Source organism: Macaca mulatta, chromosome 1 (genome assembly GCF_049350105.2).
Source record: "Macaca mulatta isolate MMU2019108-1 chromosome 1, T2T-MMU8v2.0, whole genome shotgun sequence".
Taxonomy (NCBI): Eukaryota; Metazoa; Chordata; class Mammalia; order Primates; family Cercopithecidae; genus Macaca; species Macaca mulatta.
Window position 1 is genome coordinate 17,023,229 of NC_133406.1, and position 26,380 is coordinate 17,049,608.

General features: G+C 41.0%; 1 protein-coding gene across 1 annotated transcript in view; it reads right to left on the reverse strand.

Moving 5' to 3' along the window:
- DISC1 (DISC1 scaffold protein) overlaps positions 1–26,380 on the reverse strand; it is a gene marked incomplete at its 5' end in the record, with an annotated part of 329,302 nt that overhangs the window by 19,342 nt on the left and 283,580 nt on the right. The window contains 1 exon segment of the mRNA NM_001114355.1: positions 8,524–8,800. Within this exon segment, the coding sequence (NP_001107827.1) occupies positions 8,524–8,800 (277 nt within the window).

The window sequence follows — 26,380 nt, forward strand, 5'->3', positions numbered from 1 at the left end:
TCAAACCATTTCCTTAGTGTAGTATTAAAATCACTATCTTAAATATGTTCCTTTGGGCTGTTTTCCAAAATATATGCTTGGCAAATACATTCCAGGAATGCAATATGGTTTTCTCTCTCTTTTTAAAATACTATCTAGATAAAGAATATTTACTTCAAACAAATGCCTGCCCACAACACAAAGAATATATTTCACATGTATTTGACATAGATTTTATGGTGTTTGCCTTTTCATATAAATGCTGAGTTCTACAGTCGTGTAAATGCCAATAAGCAGAGAGGCAAAATTGAGACACTAAGCGTATATCTTTATTACTCTGATACGAGTATTCATCCAAATATTCAAATTATACGGTTACTCTGAGTAACTGCGTATTTCTTTTAAAAGCATCCAGATGTCATCAGTGGTAAAGAAAGCATCTGAAATATTTAGACCTCTTTAGGTCAAAGCAAACAATGAATTGTCTTCAAGTATCTGCATGCTTGTTTTGAAGGTGGCTCGGAGAAACAGGCTCTAAATAAAAGTAATTAACAGAACGAAACAAATTGTTAGAAGAAGAAATTGCTTGCTAATTGGCATATGTTAATTGGTCTGTGGTTTCTAGTTTAGTTGAAGGGAAACCTTTGAAAAGCTCCAGTTTATATTACACGATCATGCAAGAGGATGTGAACTGCTTTTCTTTAAGCACACTGGGCTTGATCGTCAAATCTGAATAAAACCAAACTTCATTAGAACCCTCTAAGAAAATAATCCATTTGAATCCAAAATGAGATTCATGGCATAGGCTGGTACCTAGATACACCCCATTTAAGAGAAGGATTCAGATTCTGGGGATAGGGACATCCAACCCTAAGGCCCTTTTGCATAAGAAAACAAAAATGAAAAGTGATTTGAGGGATTCCTTTTAAGGGAATGTGTTCTTTGAGCTAAGAAATATTGGACTGTAAAAGGAAACTGTGAAGACAGAATCAAATCCCAAACTCCATCCAGGTTCACTTTATAGTAAAACAAATTTGAACTTAGTGTTTTTTTGTAAACTGTTTAAGTATGATACTCCCATAGTTACTGTTTTTAAATGTCAGCATTTAATCCTGGTTCTGGATGTTACCCCTTCCAAGGGAGAGCTTGCTTCCCACCCTAAAGAAGGTGGTGCCCGAGGTGCTCAGAGGTGCCTGAGAGGCACCTTCTCAGGCACCTCTGTAGTTTGCTGGAAATAGATAGGGATGCTCTGGTTGGTGGTATCTACTCTTTCTCTCAAAAGGCACTCAGACAAAAAGAGCAAAGGACCACTCTTCTTTTCTCTCACTGTTACCCAAGCTTGTTGGCCTGAGGTTCCTAATCATATCAGCAAAATAAGATCTGCTCTGCCATAATCAACGGTTCCAGGAAATACCTGGGGGCCGGGTGGAGGAGGGGGTGTGGAACAACCAGTGGCTGGCAAAGCAGAAACACCAGCATAGACAGAACGGAAAACGTTAAATTATGCACTGAAAAAGGCAGTGCAGCAAGTCTTGGGCAGAGGTAAGAAAATTTCACACAGGCGTTTCCTGGAACCCCAGTCCTCATCTCCTGCCTGCTGCTAGCTAGGAAGGGCAGGAATAGCTCACGACCAGCTTGTAGGGGTCCAGAGCTCCTGACTTTAACTGCCCTGGCTGCCAAGTGGTGGGGAAATCAAATGCACTGTAGCTATGATGAGGGGACAGGAAACTATTTCATTTTCCACATTACAAAACTTCTCAGCTACTCCCAGGACACCACTGAGGATTCATTGGATAACACTTCCTCTGTTACAAATGCCAAAAATGAGTCCTTGCCATTCAGGCAGAGGCCATCCCGCTATCGATCCCTCAGTCTGCATCAGTGAATGACAAGGAATTTCCAAGGTGAACGGCGTCACCAAGAGCCCTGAGGTTGTTTTCCTCAGAAGTGCTGAACTATTTTTAATTAGTGGAAAAAGGGCCACCGTGAGGCCCCGGAGCATGGAGCAAGGTTCCACCATGTTCCGAAAGAAGGACAAGCCAGCAGATCAGAGGAGTCCCCTTCCTTCCCTTGGGCGGGTGAAGGAGGCTGAGAAGCTGATGACAGTAATTAACTGAGAAAACCAGCAGGAGCCAGCTCACTGAACAGAAGAAACACCTCTCTTATCCACCTGCCAGCTTGTCCCTGGGCTCTGCTTTCTCTCTCAAATTCAGTGGCCAAGGCCAGGCCAGGGGCAGGGCCCTGGTAAGCTTGCGCACTTCTGTTTCTATTGGTCAAGTTGCATTTGTTTCTTAACTTCTGTAGGCCAGTTGTATTTAAAAATCCTAATTATGCGATCTAAATAAATACTATGGAGAGCAATGATATATTAGTGTGAAAAAAAAGTGCTTGTCTCCATGAAAAGCAAGTTGGAAACCTTGGAAAGACTCAATAACATTTAAGAGAGAGGAAGAGGCTGAGAATTGTTTTCCAAGTGCTCTTAAAATTTACAGTCCAGGCCGGGCGCGGTGGCTCAAGCCTGTAATCTCAGGACTTTGGGAGGCCGAGACGGGCGGATCACGAGGTCAGGAGATCGAGACCATCCTGGCTAACACGGTGAAACCCCGTCTCTACTAAAAAAAAAAAATACAAAAAAACTAGCCGGGCGAGGTGGCGAGCGCCTATAGTCCCAGCTGCTCTGGAGGCTGAGGCAGGAGAATGGCATGAACCCGGGAGGCGGAGCTTGCAGTGAGTTGAGATCCAGCCACTGCACTCCAGCCTGGGTGACAGAGCGAGACTCCGTCTCAAAAAAAAAAAAAAAAAAAATTTACAGTCCACTTTAAAGACACCAAAAGTGGAAACTGTTAATGATGCATGATAGGTGAGGTTTACACAAGAAGGGTCATGTGAAAAGCCAATCAGCAGGCTCTACAAACAGAAATCCTTGGTCCTATATCGAATGAACAGCAAATAAGAGGGCACGTTTTCAGCTAGAAACAAAAAGGTTGAAAATACACACGTATCATCCTTTATGATTCTCTGCCTTTTCTGACTTTTTAATTAACCAACCAATTACCAACCCTGGTTGCATCCTGGTTGCTTCTACTGCTCTACTCTTGGGAAAGATGGCTGAGCTTGCAAAACTTCAAAATGTAGTGGAGACAGAACTTTTCTTCATGCCCTAGCTTTTTGCTTTCTGCCCAAAGACATTAAACAAAAAGAGCAAAACCAGCTGATGGGTAAGTGAACATTTTTCCCTTGTCAGTTCTTTTCAAAAGTGGGAGAGGTATCAAGAGATCACGTAGTTGGGGATATGCTCCCTGGAGAGTCAAAGTGAGTTTCCAGCTGTCCCAGGGCCAGTAAGTGTCAGAGAAAAGAAAGACTCAGATCTGGACCCATTATGGCTGAAGAGGAAGCACTTTTGCCCAATAGAGACATTTCTAGATACAGAAATCAGTTTAAGACAAGGAGGACAAACATCTTCATTGTGGATCACCTTTTCCAGCCTTTTTTTCATGTGAAATTGAGTAAAAAGGAATGGAGATACTTATGTTGTGGCTCCCAGTATGATACCCCAAAGTGTGACACTGTTGTATGCTGAGTACTTTGAACCAAAGGAGACTGGAAGGCCCAGAAGCAAGGTCTCTCTGACCTTCTCCTGCCCTCCTCTCTCACACTCCTTTTTCTCCCTGGATGCAAGCCACAGAAACCGGAATTCCTCTTCCTCAAAGCCAGTCTTAGAAACTAGGACTCCTCTCCCCCAAAGCAACCATAAAACCTAGAAAGGTCACTCTCTTCCTTCTCCCTTGAAGACCCTCCATCCAGAGAAGTCCTGCCCCATAGCCAAGAGGAATAAATACTACACAGAGTGTCCAAGAAGAATCTGAACAGACAGGACTTGCTGGTCCGCTCACCCCCCGGGCTATAACCATTAGATTACACCCATTTTGTCCAATCACATTCCTTCATAGCTAACTATTCTTCATTACACCTGAGCATAAAAGTAGTTTTCCCCGGGTCTTTGAGTCTTCATTTCTGAAGCCTCCTGTGTCATGTAAAACTGATTAAATTAATATGTTATGTTTTTCTCTTGTTAACTTGTGTTTGTTATAGGAGTGTTAGCCCTTATGATGGCTGAGGAAAGGTATCACACCTTTCCACCCCTAAACTTACAATGCTTTTTGAAGACCTCAATCTGAACAGATGAGGCTACACGGTTGTGTTGTGTCTTACTGCTAATTCCTTTCGTTGCAGCCGTGTTCACACACTGGCTACTCACATACTGCACGCGATGACTCAACATTGCCACGTCCTCTTTTGGCCTCTTTAGTGAGAGCTACTGGCTCAGAAAGGAAGCAGCTGGGATGAGAAGTCTGGGGGAGCGATACTGTCCAGGGAGCCCATTATGTAGGAAGAGAAGTGGAAACAGAAAGCACCCCGCAGGCTAGGTTGCAGACAGGAAAGAAAAAAATTACGCAGGTATTATGGCCAGAACAGCCAGTACAAAAGAGCCACTTCACAGCGGAGGAAGCCTGGCTCACGATTTCCCTGGCTCCTGTCTGGCCCCCATACAATTTCTGTAACATCTATGAACCAGGGCCAATAGCAGCTGATAGTTTCCAGAGTCCTTAGACAGGCTTGGAGGAGAGCTGTCATGAAACTGGAAAAGAAAAGGGCTCTTACAATTCGAGGAAGTTCATGCTGAGTTTGGCACAGAGCCCTGTTGCTGACTTCCTCTGTAACAAAATCCAAAGCAAATTGCTTTGCCTTAATGGGCCGAGCTGTAAAATGGGGGAATGGTGCTCAGCAGCCTGGCAAGGACCGTAGGCACAGAGAAGGTGTTAATTAACGACAAAGTCCTTGTGATAACAAATTATCACGAGAATGCACATCACCACGTTGGCCAGATAAGCACGGAAAAGGCTTTGAAAACTCCTCTCCCCGTGGACCTCTGTAAGAAGTCAGTAATTTTTCATGGAAGATTTGGGTCAAAAGGAAATTGACTGCCTTCAGGGCATCAAGCTTCAGTAGAGAAACCAGTATAGGATGCTCAGACCCAGCAGGGAGTTCCAAAGCAAAACCAACCCAGACCTGCAAGCAAATAGACATTTTAGCCACAGGATAAATGCAAAGTACCCAGACTTCAATGGCTCCCCGGAAAACACAGGCAGGAAAACAAAAGCACCTTCCTCATGAGACCCTTGTTATCATTTCCCTGTACCTTCCATAGTCTAAAATCCCGGACCCAAATACAAACGAGATCTTTCCTTCGTGAAACCTTTCTCTGCCTGGGTCTCTTCCACTAACTCATTGCTCATGTCTACTTTTTGACAAAAAGTGAGTATATTACACATGTAAAGGAAAATTTAAAAATCTCAGGCACCCCCAAACTCCTCAGGCAAAAGGGAAAGTTAAGCCTGGAGACTGAGTCATGCAACACCCTCTTCCAAACAAATAGCTGTTGCTAGCATTAGGCATACAACAAGCATTTTAGAGATGCTTGTGACTGCCAGAAAGAGTGATAGGAACAAAAGTTAACACAAATTAGCCTCTACTATGTACGCATCTCTCACTTGGAGATGCATCCTTTTATTTAAATCTTCATCACAGCTTCATGAGATAGTTTTCATTATCCTCTCATGTCGTGGTGGTGTTTTTCTTAACAGATGTGGAGATGCAGCCTGTAAGAGGCCTAACTGAGGATTACAGCAGACTCAGACTCAAGCCCTGTGCTCTTTCTGGCAGGCCAAACTGCCTTTTGACAGTCCTGAGACAAAAGCACTGACTCAAACATCTATAGCCCAGTTTTAAAATAGGTAGACATTTAAAAAAATGTTTTTAAATCACTGTTGTAAAGTCATACACAGTAAAATTCACTCTTTCTGATGTAAAGTTATGGATTTAGACATATGCATACTCACATAACTACCACCACAATCAAGAGAGAGAATACATCTATCATCCCGCCCCCAACTTCCATACCCCAGATTCCTTCCTGATGCTCTTGGAATGAGTCCCTTCCCCTTTCCCAGCAACAGCTGATCTCTTTTGTGACCCCATAATTTTGCCCTTCTCAGAAAACATCATCTTAAAATCCATGGCACTCATGAATTCAAAGAACGGCTGCCCTCTCTGTGAACAAAAACCCACCACTGCGATACGGGCACAGGGAAATGATAGCGAAAGCCAGCAAAAGCTATAAGGTCCCCTCTAAAGCACCCACTCTCCTCTAAGACGGCAACAAATAAATATAGGACATCCTCAGCATTTCAGTTGGTGGAGAGGATCTGGGAGGCTTTCTGGGGGACCCCTGGAGCACCCAAACAGCAGCCACCACAGGACCTAGGATAAGGTTCCACTCTTTATTCATCCTTGACCCCAAGCTTCCTATTTTTCAACAAATATAGCTCTGTGTTCTTATAGCCAGATAGTGAAATTGACAGGTGCTTATAATCTTATGCAGGAAAACGAATCCTCCTATGCCTGGGAAAGTCTGTCCTCAGAGAGCCTAGAGGGCTCAGGGCTCAGTGGGAAGGGCGGAGAAGCGGGGAGAGAGGGAGGAAGAGAGTGATGGGGTTCAGAATGCACTACCCCAAAATATGGCACCTTGGCATTTGAGGAACAGCGGAAGCAGGAGTCTCTCTGACCTTCTACAGCCATTCTCTCCTGAAGTAGGCCATAGATAATTCTCTGACCTTCCTCTAACCATCGCTGACCACCCTCATCCTTAAAGTGTACAACCTATACCCAAAGGAAAGGAGTGTCCTTATCTCTGAAGACACAGGGATGCAGTGAAGAATCTGAGCAAACAGGCCTTGCTAAGCTCCCCGCAGTTTATTGCCATTAGATCCTATTCCTTTTGTCCAATTATACTTCTCCACATCTGTCTGCTATTCTTCAAACTTAAGCATAAAAATACACTGGTTTCTGTTGCTTTGGGTCTTCATTTCTGCAGCCTCCTGTGTCATGTAAATTTTATATAAAGCAAATTTGCACATTTTTCTCTTGTTACTCTGTCTGCATAGGGGCCTCAGCTGAGAACCTTTAGATGCATAAAGGAAAGATAATGATTTTTCTCCCCTACAGGAGTAAGGGATCTCTGCTGAATCAGTCCTGGCCTCCAGCAGAATCAATGACCCATGGACTCCATCACATACCTGGCATGGCTTCTGACTGCCCCACACTGAGCTCCTCCCGGAAGCTCACTCTGAAAAGCCAGCCACACCTTCAAAGACTCATTTCCAGAGCCTGCAGTTTCTTCCACCCGGGAATAAACCCTTGCTTAGGTGGCACTTCCCTCCATCCCAGAATATTCTTTCAAACCATCCACCTGCAGCACGTGGTAACTTTTCAACACCTCTAGCCAGAGCACTGGAAACCAGGCTTTGCTGGAGGATTCCACCTGCAGCAACTGGGTTAACAAAAGAGGTCAGATGTCTATAAATTATAGTAGAGCCTGTGATTGGGCCAGCAAGGATGCAGAGTGACAATGGTTGCTTTCTTATAAGACCATGGAATCCAAATATAGGATCAAGGATCAATTTTCCAAGCAGTCCAGAGGCAGTGACTAAGAACACAAATGTCTGCTCTTTGAAGGTCATGGTCCTGCAGAAGGGATGTGAGGCTGCCACGGCTGGCCTGGGGAGGTAACAATTTCCTCACCCACCAGTGGTGAGTCCTGGCAAAGACCCAGGGAGGAAGCACAGCTAACATCTAACATCAACCATGAGACTTGAAGGCCATGTGTCACGTTCCTCCAGCCTCTCTATGCTATTTCCTTTTCACACTCAGAACACCTGGGAACCTGGGCCAACAAAGAGCTCTGAAGACTCAGGTCATGGCACTGAAATCAGGAAAAACTTCCCAGGGCCTTTTTATGGAAAAGACTCTTGTTACGGCGGGAGGAGGAAAGTGAGAAGAGGAAGGGGAAGGGAGAGAGGAAAGAGGGGAGAGAAAAGTAAAGTTAAATAAAACCATATTTTAATTTCTAATACATATATCTCAGGCCAAACTTTAGTTGTGTTTATGAAAGAAGAACATTATAAATATTCATTACGATCTGGTTTTGGTAAAAACAATTAATGGGATAAATACATATATTTGAATGTTTCATTCAAATAAATAATAATATATTGTAATATATAGATTCTAAATATATAATTAAATATCATATGATATATGGTATATAATGTATAGTATATATGTCAAATATCATGTATGGCATATATAATCTATAGTGTATATAACTATGTTATATATGACATATATAATGTATGCTATATATGGTAATTCTATATTAGACTGCATATTCTAATTCTAGCCACTAAATTAGAATGAAAATGGAACTAAATATGCCAAAAGTTGGGTTTTTTTGCTCTTCTATATTTCAAACTTTGACAAAAATTCTACATTATTTTGTAATCATATTGAAGCTACTGAAACTTTTAAAAGTTTATATGCTCAATGGGAAGCCCTCCCAATATATATTGTTCCCATTTGGAGCCTGGTCCCAAAGCACCCCTTAGAATAGGGGTCCCCTCTAGAGACCATGTGGAAAGGACAGACCTCTTTCTGTTCGCCTCCAGCACAGTACAGAGAGGGGATGAGGTGAGCCTTCCATTCTTCCAATGCCTGCAAAGGGGTCTTCCTTTTATCCTCGGAGTGGAGCCTGGGGGTAATGGGAGGAGCAGCTATACAAACAGCTCCCTCTAAGGCATCCATCTGCCTCTCATCTTCTACAGACAGGCTTCCCCTGGCTTCCTGGAGTTGTAGGCTCTGCATAAGCAATCGACAAGCTTCCAAGTCAGCTTCCCACACTTTCCCAAGCAGTGGACACTTGCAGCTGAGACAGAGAGGAAACAAAGGCATAAAAATAAACTCAGTGATGTTTCATCATACCAGGTCAATAGCTTGTCTACCAGGCTAAAAGTCAGCCAGTCATCTTATACTTGATGACTTAATTTCACAGTGATAAATTACTTCAACTAGAAGACGTATCAGAGGGACCACATTTGTACACCATCAAGTCACCATGAAACGTATTGGTCCTTAGCTGCTTGGTCTGCAAAGGCATCCAAAATCCTATGTATTTTTCCAGACTCAGCAGCCCAATACAACACAGTTTCTGCTCATATCTGTGTTTCCAGCCCTACTGTCTTGCTTTGAATCCTCAGACCTGTCCAACTCTTCCAGGCTAGATCATCTCTCTCCATCCATTCCCCACCAACACACATACACCCAGGCCTTCATCTGACTAAATCATATTATCTTCAGAACTCGGCTTAAATAACCTTTTTGGGAGAAACATTCCCTGCCTTCCAACTGGAAAATATGATGGATCTCTTAGCATTTTTTACTTTTATTTCAGAATATTTATCACAATTCTAATTATTTATGTGATTATTGTTTTGTTTTACCTGAGGGCAGGGCTTGTAACTATGTTGTTCTCCACTCTATTGCTAGACTCTTTGTGTTAGTCTGTTTTCATTCTGCTAAAAAGAACTGCCCAAGACTGGTTAATTTATAAAGGAAAGAGGTTTAATTGACTCGCAGTTCAGCGTGGCTGGGGAGGCCTCAGGAAACTGACAATCATGGCAGAAGGTGAAGGGGAAGCCAGGCACCTTCCTCACATGGTGCCAGGAAGGAGAATTGCAGAACGAAGTGGGAAGAGCCCCTTTTAAAACCACCAGATCTCATGAGAACTCACTATCCTGGGAACAGCACTGGGGAAACTGCCCCCATGATTCAATTACCTACACCTAGTCTCTCCCTTGACATTTGGGGACTATGGGGATTACAATTCAAGATGAAATTTGGGTGGGGACACAAAGCCTAACAATATCATTTCACCCCGGCCCCTCTCAAATCTCATGTCCCTTTCAAATTTCAAAACCAATTATGCTTTTCCAACAGTACCCCAAAGTCTTAATTCATTCTAGCATTAGCCCAAAATTCCAAGTCCAAAGTCTAATCTGAGACAAGGTAAGTCTCTTCCACCTAGGAGCCTGTAAAATCAAAAGCAAGTTAGTTACTTCCAAGATACAATGGGGGTACAGGCATTGGATAAATGCTCCATCCCAAATGGGAGAAATTGGCCAAAGCAAAGGGGTTACAGGCCCCATGCAACTCCAAATTCCATCCAAGCAGTCAAATCTTAAAGATCTGAAATGATCTCCTTTGACTCCATGTCTCACAACCAGGTCATACTGATGCAAGAAATGGGTTCCCACGGTCTTGGACAGCTCCACCCCTATGGTTTTGCTGGGTAAAGTCCCCCTCCTGGCTGCTTTCACAGGTTGGCATTGAGTGTCTGCAGCTTTTCCAGGTGCATGGTGCAAGCTATCAGTGGATCTACCATTCTGGGGTCTGGAGGATGGTGGCCCTCTTCTCACAGCTCCACTAGGCAGTGCCCCAGTGGGGACTCTGTCTGTGGGCTTTGACCCCACATTTCCCTTCCACACTGCTCTAACAGAGGTTCTCCATGAGTGCTCCACCCCTGCAGCAAACTTCTGCCTGGAAATTCAGGCATTTCCGTACATCCTCTGAAATCCAGGCAGAGGTCCTCAAACTTCAATTCTTGAGTTCTGTGCACCCACAGGTCCAACACCACATGTAAGCCTCCAAGGCTTGGGGCTTGCACCCTCTGAAGCAACAGCCTGAGCTGTACATTGGCCCCTTTTAGCCATGGCTGGGACACAGGGTACCAAGTCCTGAGACTTCACAAAGCTGCAAGGCCCTGGGCCCAGTCCACAAAACCATTTTTTCCTCCTAGGTCACCAGGCCTGTGATGGGAGGGGCTGCCATGAAGACCTCTGACATGCCTTGGAGACATTTTCTTCATTGTTTTGGGGATTAACATTTGGCTGCTTGTTACATATGCAAATTTCTGCAGCCAGCTTGAATTTCTCCTCAGAAAATGGAATTTTCTTTTCTATTGCATCATTAGGCTGTGAATTTTCTAAAATTTTATGCCTTGCTTCCCTTTTAAACATAAGTTCCAATTACAAATCATCTCTTTGTGAAAGCATAAAAATGAATTCTTTTAAGAGCACCCAAGTCACCTCTTGAATGCTTTGCTGCTTAGAAATTTCTTCCACCCTAAATCACCTCTCTCAAGTTCAAAGTTCCAGAGATCTCTAGGGCTGGGGCAAAATGCTGCCCATCTCTTTTCTAAAACATAACAATTGCTCCAGTTCCCAACAAGTTCCTCATCTCCATCTGATACTACTTCAGCCTGGACTTCATTATCCATATCACTATCAGCATTTTGGTCAAAGCCATTCAACAAGTCTCTAGGAAGTTACAAACTTTCCCACATCTTCCTGTCTTCTTCTGAGTCCTCCAAACTGTTCCAACCTCTGCCTGTTACCCAGTTCCAAGTCTCTTTCACATTTTTGGGTATCTTTATGGCATCTTCAACATGGATCATGAACTCAAATACATAGCATGCCCAGCATGCAATGTAAATGTGTGGAGCAGAGAAGGGATGATATAAGCCATGACAACTAATATTCAGCCTCATTGGTAGAAGATAATAGAAAGGAGTGACTCTGGCTAGTTGGGAGTGCATATCCCTGTATACGGAGCACATCATCAACTCATCAACTCAGGCACACTGAAATTATGAGGGATGTAAATTCAATGTTGACAAAAATTTTGACTTTTTTTGGAAAACCAAAAATCAGGAATTTTCAATGAAAATATATATTTTCATCCATCCAGACAGCTTCATGCCAGATATTTTCCACAGACCTATCTTCCATTTAATAACCCTTCCTTCTACTGTCTTGAATCTGCTATTCAATCTACTATTGTGTTCTAAGTTTCAGTTACTTTTAATTTGATTTTCTTTTATATATTCCAGTTCTCTGTCAAAATTCTCCATCATGTTCCCTATTTTCTTGGACATATTAATTAACATTCTCCCAAAGCCCATGTCCATAAATGATGAGATCAGAAGGATAAAGAAGGAATTAGGCAGAAGTAATATTGGAAGAGATTATCAGCTGAAAATACCATGTGTTGACAAACAACATCACACCACACATTTAAGAAGCACTACAACTCAAAATAGGAAAAGATCAAAGAAAACACACACCTAGGCCCATCATAATGAAATTTCTAAACATCAAAGACAGAACAAAACTCTTAAAAGCAGTGAGAGAAAAGAAAGGCATCTTAACTTCAAATGAACAAAAATATGGATGACAGAAACAGTGAAAGCTAGGCGACAATAAAACATCTTTAAAATGCTGAAAGAAATTAACTGGCAATCTAGAACTATGCAATCATTTTGAATTTTCTTCAAAAATAAAAGTTAAATAAGCTTGGCATGGTGGCTCATAATGGGAGAGGCATAATGGGACTTCTCATGTACAAGAAGCATTTTATTTCTTGATGGTGATGATTCCATGAGTTCATTTTGTGAAAAATCATCAAGCAGTACATTCATGATGTGTGTATTTTATGTCCATGCCAATATAAAATAACAAAAAGAGAAAGAAAATATAATAAGAAAAGAAGGAAGGAAGGAAGGAAGGAAGGAAGGAAGGAAGGAAGGAAGGAAGGAAGGAAAGAAGGATGGAAGGAAAGAAGGGAAGTAGGAAGGAAGGGAGGAAAGAAGGAAGGAAGGAAGGAAAGAAGGATGGAAGGAAGGAAGGGAAGTAGGAAAGAAGGAAGGAAAGGAGGAAGGAAAGAAGGGAGGGAGGGAGGGAGGGAAGGAGGGAGGGAACAGATTTTCTGAGAGATGCACTGGAGCAGCAGTGCAGGAATGGGGTCTGGTCCACACTAGAAACAACAGTCCTTAGTTGGGGGCACTTTGGTATTTTTCGTTTTCCTAATTTTAGCCAATCTAATAGGTAAAAGGTAGGACCTCATTTGAAGTTGCATTTCTCCACTAGGATCATTTCATAGCCACTCAGATTTTCTTCTGTGAATTATCTTTTCATATTCATTGCCTCTATTTATTCCTTTCTTGGGTTCCCTATCCTTTTCCCAAGGGTTTTGTTGGAGGAGACATTTTATTACCATTTCAATATCTTTAACTTTTACACTCTATTCAAGTTTTCCATTTATTCTTCTGTCCATTTTAATATTTTATATCCTTTATATAAATTAATCCTTTTTGAACAAATTCCAAATGTATTGTTACATGTTTGTTCATATTTTTAAAAACTATTTTAAAAATTACTTGTTTGTAGATCTCCTTTTCAGGATGTGTTTTACTTATTCTTTTTCTGATTTATCTTATTCAGTCTTATCAAAGGTTTGCTATCTTACTACTCTTTTCAAAGAACTGATTTTTCCTTTGTTAATCTTCATATTAATCATTTTTCACTATTTCATTGATTTGTTCTTATCTTATATTTCCATTTTCCCCATTTCTTTGGATTTATTATCTTACTTTTTATTAGCTTCTGTTAAACACTTAACTCATTTGTTTTCTTTCTCACATTTTCCTCTTTTGATATTTTAATGTTATAATAAGCATATTTAAAGCTCAATTTTTGTCTGAGTAATACTTTAACCATGTCCAATATATGTTTATTTAAATTTTTAATTATTAAATATATATATATATATATATATATATATATATATATATGTATTTTTTGAGAGAGTCTCACTCTGTTGCCCAGGCTGGAGTGCAGTGGCGTGATCTCGGCTCATTGTAACATACAGAAAAATATGGAAAATAATTTAGCAAACAATTGTGGGCCTATCACAAAATCTATCAATTTGAAATATTTTTCTGTAATAGCATTATATGTTTTTTTTAGAATTTACAGCATTATTGTCCAGCAGATTTTACAGACAGCGTTTTTCATTGTCTTTCCTAATGGTTCCCTTGTTAATTCAAGGATTGTATAGTGATAGATATGTTTTTTAGTTTCTAAATAGAAGAGATTTTTTTCACCTCCCTTTTTGTTAGATTAATACCTAATTTTATTGCATACTGGTTGAGAATTAACTCTATAAAATTATCTGAGGGTTCTTCTATCACCTAGTACTTCATTGATTTTTGTAAAATTTCCATATGTGTCCGAAAAGAATGAGCATTGTGTTCATTGAAAGGAAAGTGAAGGCATATTATGTTATGAAAATTTTTATGTATTTGTTTTTCTTGTTGTTTGCTTCATCTATGAGTTTCTGAAATGAGTGTTTTAAATTTCCAACTATAATTCTTGATTCTTCTATTTCCTCCCATAATTTTATTGGTTGTTTTATTAGTCTCAGATTATGATGTTAGATACCTAGGGGTTCCAATCATTACATTTTCTAACTGCTTCTTTTCTTTATATGACAATTTTCATTGTTGATATTACATTTTAGCCTTAAAGTCTACTTTGTCTGATATTAAAATTGTTATTCCAACACTCTTTTAGTTCAATTTTATCTTTTTACCATTCTATGTTTTCAGTCTATTTGCATATTTTTAAAATGACTTCAACACAAAACATTTGCTGAATTGTATAAAACCCACTCTAAGATTTATCTTTGGATTGCTGTTTTTAACCCATGTACTCTCAATAATTGTAATTACTGTGTAATTATTGGTGTTTTCTCATTGATTTTAGCCCAATTTTTCAATTAAAAAATTCCCTTTTTTCTTTTTTCTATTTTCCTTTTTCTTTTTATTAAATTCACATACAATTGTAAGAAAGAATATAGAGAGATTTCATGTACGCTTACCCAGTTCTTCAAAATGGTAACACTTTGCAAAACAATAGTACAATATCATGCCAGCATATTGACATTGATAAAATCCACCAATCTTTGTCAGAGTTCCCGTTGTGTGTGTGTTTTCATAGTTTTATACAACTGTATCACTTATGTAAGTTCAGGTACCCCTTACCACATTCAAGCTACAGAACAATTCAATTATCACAAGAATCCGCATGTCCCCTTTTATAACCACACCTGCCTATGTCCCATGCCTCCCCTCCCTAGTCCCTGGAGACCACTAAGTCTGTTACCCCTTTTTAAAATGTTGTCATTTCAAAAATGTTATATAAACAGAATCATAAAGTAGATACCTTCAGGAATTGGCGTGTGTGTGTGTGTGTGTGTGTGTGTGTGTGTGTGTGTGTGTATGCTCAGCATAACTCCCTGGAGATTCACATCTCAATTGTTTGTTCCTTTTTAACTGCTGAGTAGTATTCCATGCTATGTATGTACCACAATGTGTTTAACCATTCACCCACAGATAGACATTTTGGATAATCATAGTCTGGGGATATTATGAATGAAAGATGCTATGAACATCTGTGCACAGGTGTTTGTGTGAAATTAAATTTTCATTTTTCTGAAATAATTGTCTAACAGCACAATTACTGGGTTGTATCATAGTTACATGTTTAGTTTTGAAAGAAACTGCCAAACTGTTTTTCAGAGTGGCCATACCATTTGCATTCTTATCAAAAATGTATGAGTGATCTTGGATCCTCACCAGTAGTTGGTGTTACAATTTTTTTTGTTTGTTTGTTTTTGCCACTCTGAGAGGTGTTCAATGCTATCTCATTGCAGCTTCAATTTCCATTACCCTCATGTCTAATGATGTTGACTGTCTTTTCATGTGCTTCTTTGCCATCCATATAGCCTCTTCAGTGAGGTGTATTTTATGTCTTTTGCCTCTTTTCTACTCAAATTAACATTTTTTAGTATTGAGTTTTGAGACTTCATACATTCTACATACTAATGATTTGTCAGATATATATGGTTACAAACATGTCTCCTAGTCTCTAGCTTGTCCTTTCATCCTCTTCACATGAATCTTTACAGGGCAAAAGTTTTACTTCAAAGAGGTTCAGTTTATCAATGTTTCCTTTTACTTGACTGTGCTTCTAGTATCGAGTCTTAGAAATTTTTGCCTTGCCTTAGGTCTCAAAGACTGACTCCTCTTTTTTCCTAAAAGGTTTATAGTTTTATATTTTACAATTAGATCCTTGATCCATTTTAAGTTAATTTTTGTAAGAAGTATGAGACTTAGTTTGAGTTCATCTTTTTGCTTATGAATGTTCAATAGCTCCAGCTCCATTTGTTAAAAATTCTATTGTTCCTTCATTGAATTACTTTTATACGTTTGCCAAAAATCATTTCATCTCAATTTATTTATAATACATTGGATTATATCTCTTGGTATATTTTGCATAACAATTGTTCTGTGTATTACAATATGCTGGTGGCATCACCATTAGCTGGCACCAATATTTTGCTACTTTAAGTACGCAAATAAGCCTCCCTTCCATTTCAGTCTCTACCTTCTGCACTTCAAAATATTATTTCCTGGCGTGTTGGTTCACACCTGTAATCCCAGCACTTTGGGAGGGCGAGGCAGGTGGATCACCTGAGGTCAGGAGTTAAGAGACCAGCCTGACCAATATGGTGAAACCCCGTCTCTACTAAAAATACAAAAATTAGCTGGCCATTACTGTGTGGTTCCTTTTGTTTGTTTGGCTTTGAGTTTTTGTTTTGAGTTGGTTGTTTTGTTGTTGTTGTTGTTGTCATTTGTCTGCTTGATTCAGCTGGCTCTATGAGAACTTCCACTGGTCCCTGATGGTGCTAGCTGAAGGGGCAGAAGGGGCCTCCCCCCAGGTCAGGTAACTGAATGTCTCTTGGTGGGGGTGTAAAGTCTCAGGCTCCGGAGGACAAGAAGACTTCCTTGGCTGGGTACCTACCATGGCAGAATTCCCTTTGCCCCTGGTGGGGCAGGGAGGGGAGAGGAGGATGCTTCCCAGGCTGGGCATCTGTTGTAGCAGGATCCCTCTTGCCAGGGGCTCCTGGCTAACCGGGTGTCTCTGGGAGGGAAAGGCAGTTGGAGGCCAGCAGGGAAGGAGAGCACTCCCCTGGCTGCTTATTGTTAGCAGGGCTCCAAATCCAGGGCAGGAATAAACCTAGCTGAGCTGCCTTTGGCTGCTTGGTTGGTCAGGGAATCCAGGTCTAGGTTGTCTTTTTTCATGAGGTAGGTATGCAGGAAGCCCTGAAGCTATGTTTTCCCTGTAGTCCTGCAGTCCCAAGGCAGATTACTGTCCTCTCACGGTCTTTTAGAGTTCTCATTCAATTAGCTCTTGCATTATTTTCAGGATTTAGAATTGCATTTAGTGGGAAGAAGCAGAGAGAAATGGGTCCATGCCTTTTTTCCTAGATCAGAAATCCTCCCTTACTTTTTAAACAATTTTTCTTTTTATATTTTCCTACTTTCCATTGAGTGGATCAAATCTTCTTCTATTGGTCTAAAAATTATACATTATATTTTTGCCTTCTGGTAGTTTTCTTTGTATCTGTAAGGTCATATTTATGTTTTTCCATATACATTTGCTGAGCTTCTCAATTTTTACATCTTCCTCCCAAACAAGAAGAAAAGTGCGTTAGTATATTTTCACCTCACTCTCATTCTACCCCTTCCCACCCCCGAAGCAATAAATTGATATATATTTTGAGGCTATATTTTAATTCCAGGTTTTTATTAAGATTTATTTTTGTTGTTTGTTTGATTTGTAAGTTCTCTATTTCATCAACAGTAAAAAATTTGCTAAGGTTTATTTGCATACTCCATGACACAGCTCATATTATCCTCCTAGACTTTTCATCTTCTTGAAATACTTCCTCTAAGAATATTCCCAAGAAGCTTGTGCATGATAAATCTTTTATGTATTTCCAGGTCTCATAGTCCCTTTTAAACAATGGTTTTATTTAATATTCATGGTTCCACATTTTGAAAATATTACTTGATAGCCTCTTGTATTATGTGCTCTATTGAGAAGTCTGAGATCAATCTAGTTCTCATCCTTTAATAATTGACCTGCTCTTAGAATGTTCTCTCTATCACTGTTTTACATAAATGTTATTGCAACCGATTGAGGTATGCCTCTCCCCTTTTTTTCTATCCTGTTTTGCACTCTACTAAGCCCATCAGTCTGAGATTTTCTACTTTTTCCTTTTTCTGGGTGGTTCTCAATCTTTCTCTCATATGTCTCCTTCCATTCTTCTATTGATTGTTTTCCTTCCTTCTGGGATTCTTTTTATATGAACGCTATTGTTCATATTGCTTCACTTATCTTTTAAGTTTTCCCTCTCTCTGACTATTGCTGATGTCCTCTGAGAATTTCTGAGATCTTCTGGCTCACCCATTGGTTTTTCAGCTGAATCCATTTGGCATTCAGTGCATTTACTGAAACTTAAAAAAATATATACTTTGCATTCTTTAATTTTCCATTTGACTCCTTTTTAGGGTTTCATGTTTTATGTCATGTTTCCAATATCCTTCCTTATCTTTGGGGAATATTTGATATGTGTATTGAACACCTTGTATTTCTACTTCAATAATTATGCTTCAGGTTTTAGCCATTCCATTTATTATTGTTCCTTTGTAACAGCTGTCCTCCAAAGCAGTCTTGTTTATTTTCCAAAGGAGTTCTTATGTCCTTAGGCATATTAACTACTTAGGCTGTTCTTGGGTCTTTGGAAAAGTGGATACTGCCTAGGCCCTAACTTGTGCAGGTCCCAGTGTGTTCAGGTGCTAAAAGGGTGCAGGGAAAAAATACTCTGGGGGAATCATCTGTGCTCCCAGAAATACAGTTTCCCTCAGTTGTAATTACTCACCCTTTGGGGAACAGGGAGGACGGGGATGCTGAAATCCTGGCCATCTGCTTGACCCCTTCCCAGGCAGTGCTCCTCTGCTACCGCTTGTCTAGCCTCAACACCCCGAGCCTCACTGCCAGCAGGGGTTTGTTTCTTGAAGCACCTAGGTAGGATTGGCCTTCCTCAGCAATGTGAAGGAGGAAGAAAAGGTCATGTCTGAAAAGCCCTCCTCCACGCTATCATCTGTTTCCTCCCCACACGTGGGCCAAATCGCCTTCAGTTACCTGAGGAGTTCTCTGTTATTTTTTATTATGAACTTGACAGATCCATCAACATCTCTCTGGCTTCTATGGTGTGTGCAAGGCTGGATTCAAAGGAAAGAGCCAGCAGCCTAGCTTATAACTTTCCTAAGAAAAAAAGGTTTGCTGCTTCTATAAATAATGTTCTACAGTATAATGACTGGAATACTGTAACGTTGTGTCTATTTGCTATTTGATAGGATAGAGGATGTGTACCCTGAGTGAGGGTGGGGCTAGTCCCCAAACTTCTCTTAGAATGCACATGTCAAAGTTTGGAAGCCAGTTTGAGGGGATGCTATGCTAAGTGCTGAGGAAAATACATAGTTGTAAAATTACAGTATAATTTCATAATACATAATAATTTCATCAAGCTTTAGATTTTTAAGATACCTGCTTATTGCATCAGTTTGTACTAAAGAGAGTAGTGGTTGATTCTGAAGTCTTGAGAAGCTTTGCTATTTCTGCCCGGGGAAAACAATTAGGTCATTAGTAATAATTCTTTAAGAGAATGACTCACACCTACTTGAACTGTGTGAGATCTTTGGTGATGTTTTCACAACCAGTAATGAGGCAGCTAGAAGATACAATTTCAGTGTTTGGGGGTAAGTTTTTGAGAACAGAACTGATATTCACCACTCCTGTTATTCCTGCCAGTTGGAAGTAAAATGGGGTCTAAGAGATCATCTGAGTGTGGCTTGAATCCTCCTGAGACTCAGGCATGTTTGTGTTTTTCTATGGGGTTTTCTATGGGGAATGGTGCTGTGGGAGAAGGTAGGCAGTGAGTTTGTAGGCTTCTATCAATTTTAGGAAAGGAAATACTGAGTTCTGACACAGATGCCTAGAGCTTCAGTTATAACCAAACTCTCTTTCCTGATTTATTAATAAGTTCACTTAAAGGGCATTAGTATTTTACTCCATTTCTCAGAAGCTTTGAAAATAACCAGGTCTTTTTATATGACGGTGTAAAATATCTGATACGTGAATGGCCAATAGTACTAAATTTTCAGCTGCAAACCGATGAAGGTAGAATAGTCCTCATGTGTCTGTAGGCCCCCTGGGCAACTTAACGTCCAATTCAGAAAAAAAAAAAAAATGTTATTAGAAATGTTTAAATTTTATTCCTTTGTCTTTTATTTTCTAAGAAGGAAAAAGTAACACTATTTTCCACTGAACTTTTGGAAATTTTAGCCTCCTTCTCCAATGCCATTTCATAATATGAAAGGAAGAAATGTAATATAAGAAAGAGTATTTAATGAGCAATCTGTAGAGGTCGTTGTTGGTTGAAACTACCCACTCTTTCTTGTTTTGCCCTTCCTAATAGAATTTGGTTTATATTCAGATCTCCCTTGGAACACAATGGATAGCAACCCCTCCCTGGATTCTTAGTTAGAATGTGATGAGATTAAGGCAATTAACCTATGACAATCCCCTTCATAGTTATAGGAAATATAAATTAGGTAAAACCATTCTTTCCAAAACTCAACCCGCTAGACAATAAGGGACATTTTGCAGAAAGGCAGTGCAGTTACTCATCATCATCCTCATCATCCTCATCCCCATCCCCGCTCCCACCACCACCATCACCATTGTTAATAGTTTTTGGTCAGGTGCTGTTCCAAGGGTTGTACATATATTACTTCATTTAGTCTTCAAGACAACCTCATGAGGTAAGATGGTGTTGCTACATTGTAGTGTTTTTAAAACATAACCTTTAAACTTTTGACATTCCTATAATAAAGAGCTGGTGTCTATATCCTCCTGTCTTGAATCTGGGCTGACTTTGGTGCCTTCCTTGGAGTAACCAATGGAACAGAGAGGGAGTAAAGCCATCTAACTTCCAAGGCAAGGTAGGGAAAGGCCCCGTAGCCTCCGCCTGGTTCTTCTGGGACCCTTGCTCTGGGGCAAGCCAGTCGTCATGCGAGGAGTCTGTCTATCCCAAGATGGTCATGCTGGAGGGACTACAGGCTTGGTCAGTGGCCCCCACTGGGATCCCAGCTGACAGCTGTTGCCATTGCCAGTCACATGAGTCCTGGCGCAGCCCCGCACAGAGAAATGCCCAGGCAAGACCTTCCCAGATTTAGGACTCACCAAATTGTGAGCAAAGTACAAGGATTGTTTTAGGACAGGTCTCTATTTCACAGGTGAAGAAACTAAGATATCATCAGAAATCAAAGATCTATTCTAATCATTAGCGTAACAAACTTCCCTTTCCTGTTGTGGATAAGCAAACACAGCCTCGGATTTTAAAGTGCTTTCCAACTTTGCAGCCTACTTAAAACTTGAATAACAATTCCTGTACCACTCCATAGTATACCAGGGTGAAGAGAGAAAGAGAACACCACCGGGAATAATTAAATTGATAATTATCTGAAGCAAGAATTGAAGTTTTAAGACACAAAATCAAAGTTATCAGGGATCCCCATCAAATAAGCTCTTCTTCTTAATTTCTCCATTTTTATTCATGGTGTCCTTATACCTGCTACCATCCTGGCCTGTTTGCTACCTGTGGCCCCTTGAGAGCAGGGATCCTGTCTCTTGCCAACTCTAGTCCAAGCGCCCAGCACAGTGCTGACAAAAGCAAGCACTCAATGCATGTTAAGAGAGTGAACCAAATGAAGGCTAGAAATCTTGGTCATTTTTAAGCTTTTTCTTTCCCTCAGCCCCAGTACCCTCTTATAGATTATAAACTGAGAATATTGTTCAGGTCTGCTTTTCCCCATTTCCAGCACTACCCCAAATTAAGCATTTTATTTCTTTACTCCAGGAAAACTACAATTAGTGATGGGCCTTTCTGCCTTCAAATATTTCATACTTCCAATCTATCCCATCTATCACTGCTCCAAAAACGTGAATGCCTCTTATTCCTTGTCAAATGGAGAGCAAAATTCTCAGAGGCCTTTCCCAAGATGCCCTCAGCCCTACTCTGGACTCCTCATTCATTGCACCCCTGTGAGCTCTCCACATACCCGCCAAGAGGACCTCTCTCTCTTCACAGAACAAAGGCACAAGTTTCTAATTACAGATGCCTATTTCTTATGCCGTTTCTCCAAAATCCACGCGCATTGAAATCCAACCATTTCATCAAGGCCCATCTCCAGGCTCACATCACTTTAATACAAAACTCTCCCCTGACCTCACAACCATATGTGATGTCACCTTTCTCTGAACCACATGGCAATTTGTAGTACTCTCAAGAGAGTTGTTACATTCCGCCTTGACCTCTGGGTTTTGTCTACAGGTGCCTTCTTCTACTGTATGTAATTAATGAGGTTTGAGAATATTTCATGTTCATTTTTTAAAACCCTGTGAAGCCGGTAGTCTAGCAAGATGTCATTCACTATAAGAACTCAATAACTAATGAACTGAACGAACACTCAGGGAAACTACATTCAAAGGACTCCTACAATGAAAAGCACAAAAAAATTGTTTAAAAATAGCCATTCTAGTAAAGATTGATAGGGTAAAATCCTTTTCTATCAGTGATCCCAATGGATTCACTGCATTAGAAACTAAAGTCTCAGGGTAAGTCTCAACATGCCACTCTATTTGGCCAGTGGCCAGTCCAGTATTGGCTTCTAAGCTGCCCAATATCTAAATGAAAATTTTTACATTATTTGACTCTAACTTGAAGTGGGGAAAACCTTTCTAAGCAAACACAAACCTGAAACCCAAAAGCAAAAAACCGTGAAAAATCTAGATACATATCAATGTAAACTTTTATGTGGCAAACGTGCCATAAATGAAAGTCAAAATATAAATGACATATTAGGAAAAAATATTTCTAACATGTTGCATGGTCTATGAGTTAGATTTCTTAACCAGCAAACAGTTGTAAAGCCAAGAAGTAAAAAAGCAAATATCCCAAAAGAAAATAAGCAAAAAAGGCAGAGGAAGAAAAAAACCCAGCCAATCAATATATGATTTGCATCCAACATAATGATGCGCAGACTCAGAGACAAAGGCCTGGGAGTTGTATAGTTTGCTGTTTTAAAGGTGAGGGATACGTCAACTGCCTTTTTTAGGAAAGTAATTCAGCAATATTGGTCAAAATTTAAAATGCACATGCCCTTTGCACTAGCTATTCCTCTTCTAGGCATTTACTCTACAGGAACATTCAGACAAGGTAAAAGAGACGCATAAAAAAGGATGATCATTGCAGCATGAGAAATAACTGGAAACAACCAAATAGAGAAAATTGGAATCAGCCACACTTATTGTTACATATCATACAGCCATTTTTACCTTTTAAAGTTGAAAGACCTCCAAGAAAAATTAAGCAAAAAAGGCAAGGCACAGAACAAAATTCTGTTATGATTCCATTTGAATTTTCTGAAAGTAACAAAAGTACATATATGTCCATACATGAGGGAGATATTTCTGGAAGGATGCACTTAAAACTGTTAACAGCTTCCTCACGGTTGGAGGAGAGCAAAGGGGGCTTTTCCTTTACATTTCACTCCTTTCTATTGTGTTTTTGTTGTTGCTCAAATAAACCACACACACCCTTTAATAATAAAAAAAAATGTAACGTACTTTGTCCACTTATTTTCCTTTTGTAATTCTGCCAAAGCATGCACCATCCTTAACTGTGGTGCTAAACATGCCCCTTTTGCATAGATATCCCTGTGATGGTTTGTGGGGGCCCCTGTTTTGATCAGTGCAAGCTCAACGTCAGGGAGACGGGCTTCCTAATAAGTGCCCTTCAGAAGTACAAGAGCTCCATTGAGTCTTGAGAACTACAGGATAAATGGAAACACATGCCACGCTAAGGGCAGCCAAGGAACTTTAAAGGGAAGCAGGACTAAGACAAGGAGACAGCACTCCTCGTAAATCGCCTCTCAGCTTATCCCCTGAATACATTCCAGCAGCTCAACCCAGAAAGAATAGGCACTGGCCAGACCCCGCACTATAGGTAAAATGTGTTATTCTTCCTACCTCTCAGAACACATGGCTTCCCGAAGAGGGCTCGCTAATAAATGCCAACAGAGTGGGATGGAAACAGATCTGCCAACGAGCTCTCGCCCAAAATGTTTTATCTGACAAATGTGTAGGTCAAAGAGTTATGGAGACAATAATTATGTGCAGCTAAGTGGACACATATATCTGGCTGTTGGAGAAAGAAAACACAGAAATGTGCCCAAAGTATTCTGTGTTCTAGAGAGGACAAAGAATGAGCCATGCTGCTATGCACACAGGTGCCGCCTGGTGAGGCTGACGGCTCACCATGAGAACTGCAGGACATACAGGCAGGATTGGGGTCAGGTGAAGGCCTTAGGGATGCTCTCCCTCGTATCTGGTATTCCCTATCCATAAACCAAAGAAGGGGATGATGTTACCTCCAAACATAGTAACTGCAGTTCAGGAGACGTCTATGACAAAGTTAGGAGTAGGAGAAGGGAAATGTCCCAGCAACTGTCAAGGAAGAGAGCCTGTTTCTGATGTTGAAAAAGGAGCAGAGCCAGTGGCCTGCAGCCTCATCAGGGCATGTCTGCAGGGGAAGCAGAGTCATTTCCAGTGCCCAAACCCAAAAGATTTAAGCCACGCCTACTTCTGGCAAAGAAAGCCCGTCACCTTTAAGAATGGCAGCCCACAAGTGCAAGACGGAAAGGCATGAGGGAAGTAATCTGGGCTTTGTCTGACCTCACAGGCTGTCAGACTGTCACCCCAAGTACACAGAAGCGGTGAGGAATTTGACAACAGTATGAGGAGCAGTGCAAACCAATCACATATGTTTCCTATCCAAGTAGCCTTATCATCCCCCATCTCCTACCACCACAGGGTTCCTACACCATAAACACCTTTAGCTGTGGAGAGTGGTGCCTGGGTGGGGGGGCGTTAGGGGGACTCTTCAGGCCGCCTGTGCTTCTGCTTGCCTTCCCCATGTCTTTCCAGGACCTCAGTGGTGGCCAGGACTCTCTGATCTACAACAGGATGTCAGGCCTTCTCTGAGACTGATGGTAATGCCTCGTGTCTGCAGTGATCTGGTTTCCACGAACTGTGAGATAACAGAATCACCAGACAATACTAAGAAATATCCATTTCTCTTTTCCCCCATAACTCAGTGGCCCTAAGTCTTACACAGACACGTAGTGATATGAGGATGGACATGGCTCACTGATGAAGTGGAAAGAGTGGGAAAGACTGCAGAACCAGTAGTGGAGGAGAAAACAGTGCCTCTTGAGTCCTAGCCAAGGCAGTGCTGCAAGTTTTAATCCTGGAAGCACAGGGAGGCACCCTCTGCCCGGAAGTCTAGTGTAGAAGCCAGACTGCATAGGTTCAAAGCCCAGTTCCACCACTTGCAGCCGTACAGTGTCAGGTAAGATACTGAACTCACCACGCATGCGTTTCCTCATCCATAATGGAAGGATTGTTGGACTGTGGAGAGAACTGCACAGGTACTTGATATAAAGCACTTACACCTGTACACGTCCTACAGCAAGCAGGGTCTAAGTGCTAGCTCTTATTTTTAGCAGCTCTCTCACTTCTGCTAATATGCCTGTCTCAACTCAGTCTTCCCAACTCTGTAGTTTCTCACAATAAGCAATTGTATAGCCCTTGTCTCAGGCAATGTCTGCTTTATCCCTTAAAAGCCAGCTCTTTTTGATGCTCTCCCTCACTCCTCTTGGAAAAGCTAGTTATTCCTTCCTTTGTAGCAACATAGCATTCTGTACCTGTATTTTGACATGAAGCATTTATTTTAATCATCCGTGTACATGTGCTTCCTTACCAGAGCAAGGACTCTTCAAGGTCAGGGCATGCCTATGATAGGCAAATCAGCCAGTAAGTGAACACATTTCTTAAAGGGTTTTCTTTAGCTTGTGTTGCGTTATCCTTACGCCATCACCAAAGATGAGAAGAAATCAAAGCACAGACCAGAACACAGAAGTGAGCTTCCAGCAGGACCTGCAGAATGGGTGGACCGTCAGCCGAAACAGCAGGAAGACCTATTTTCTCCATCTCATCTGTTTATGAGCCTGATTTGGGTAGGAAAGAATCTTGATAGACATGTTTCAGCTAACTGCTATTACTTCATGGTCATTGTCTAAAATGTTTGGTACCCACCAGTCCCTAAATTGGAGAAGGAGAAAGCAAAAGACCAGAGTAGCCAGGCAAGGAAAATGATAGCAAGGACTGGTTCATGAGAGCCACATGGATGAAAGGGACTTCTGAGGCTGGCATGGGACACCCCGGAGGCTGGTGCTGCTTACATAGACAAGGTCTGGGCATGAAGGTGAAGACCTGGTCAATGTGACAGTCCAAGAGCAGTATGGGTCAGCATTGTTGGGGGCACATGGCATCTGGGGGCTCCCCCAGGCATCTCTCTGCTTCCAGTGAATGGAAGTCTCATTGAAGTCCATGGAACTTGCACCATTGAAATTATATGCAAATTGTGTGTGTAGGTACATTTTTATGGGAAGAGGTTCCACAGATTTAATGGGATTCTGTCTTAGTCTGTTCCAGCTGCTATAATAAAAATGCCATAAACTGGGCAGCTTATAAATAACAGAAATTTATTTCTCACAGTTCTGAAGGGTGAGAAGTCC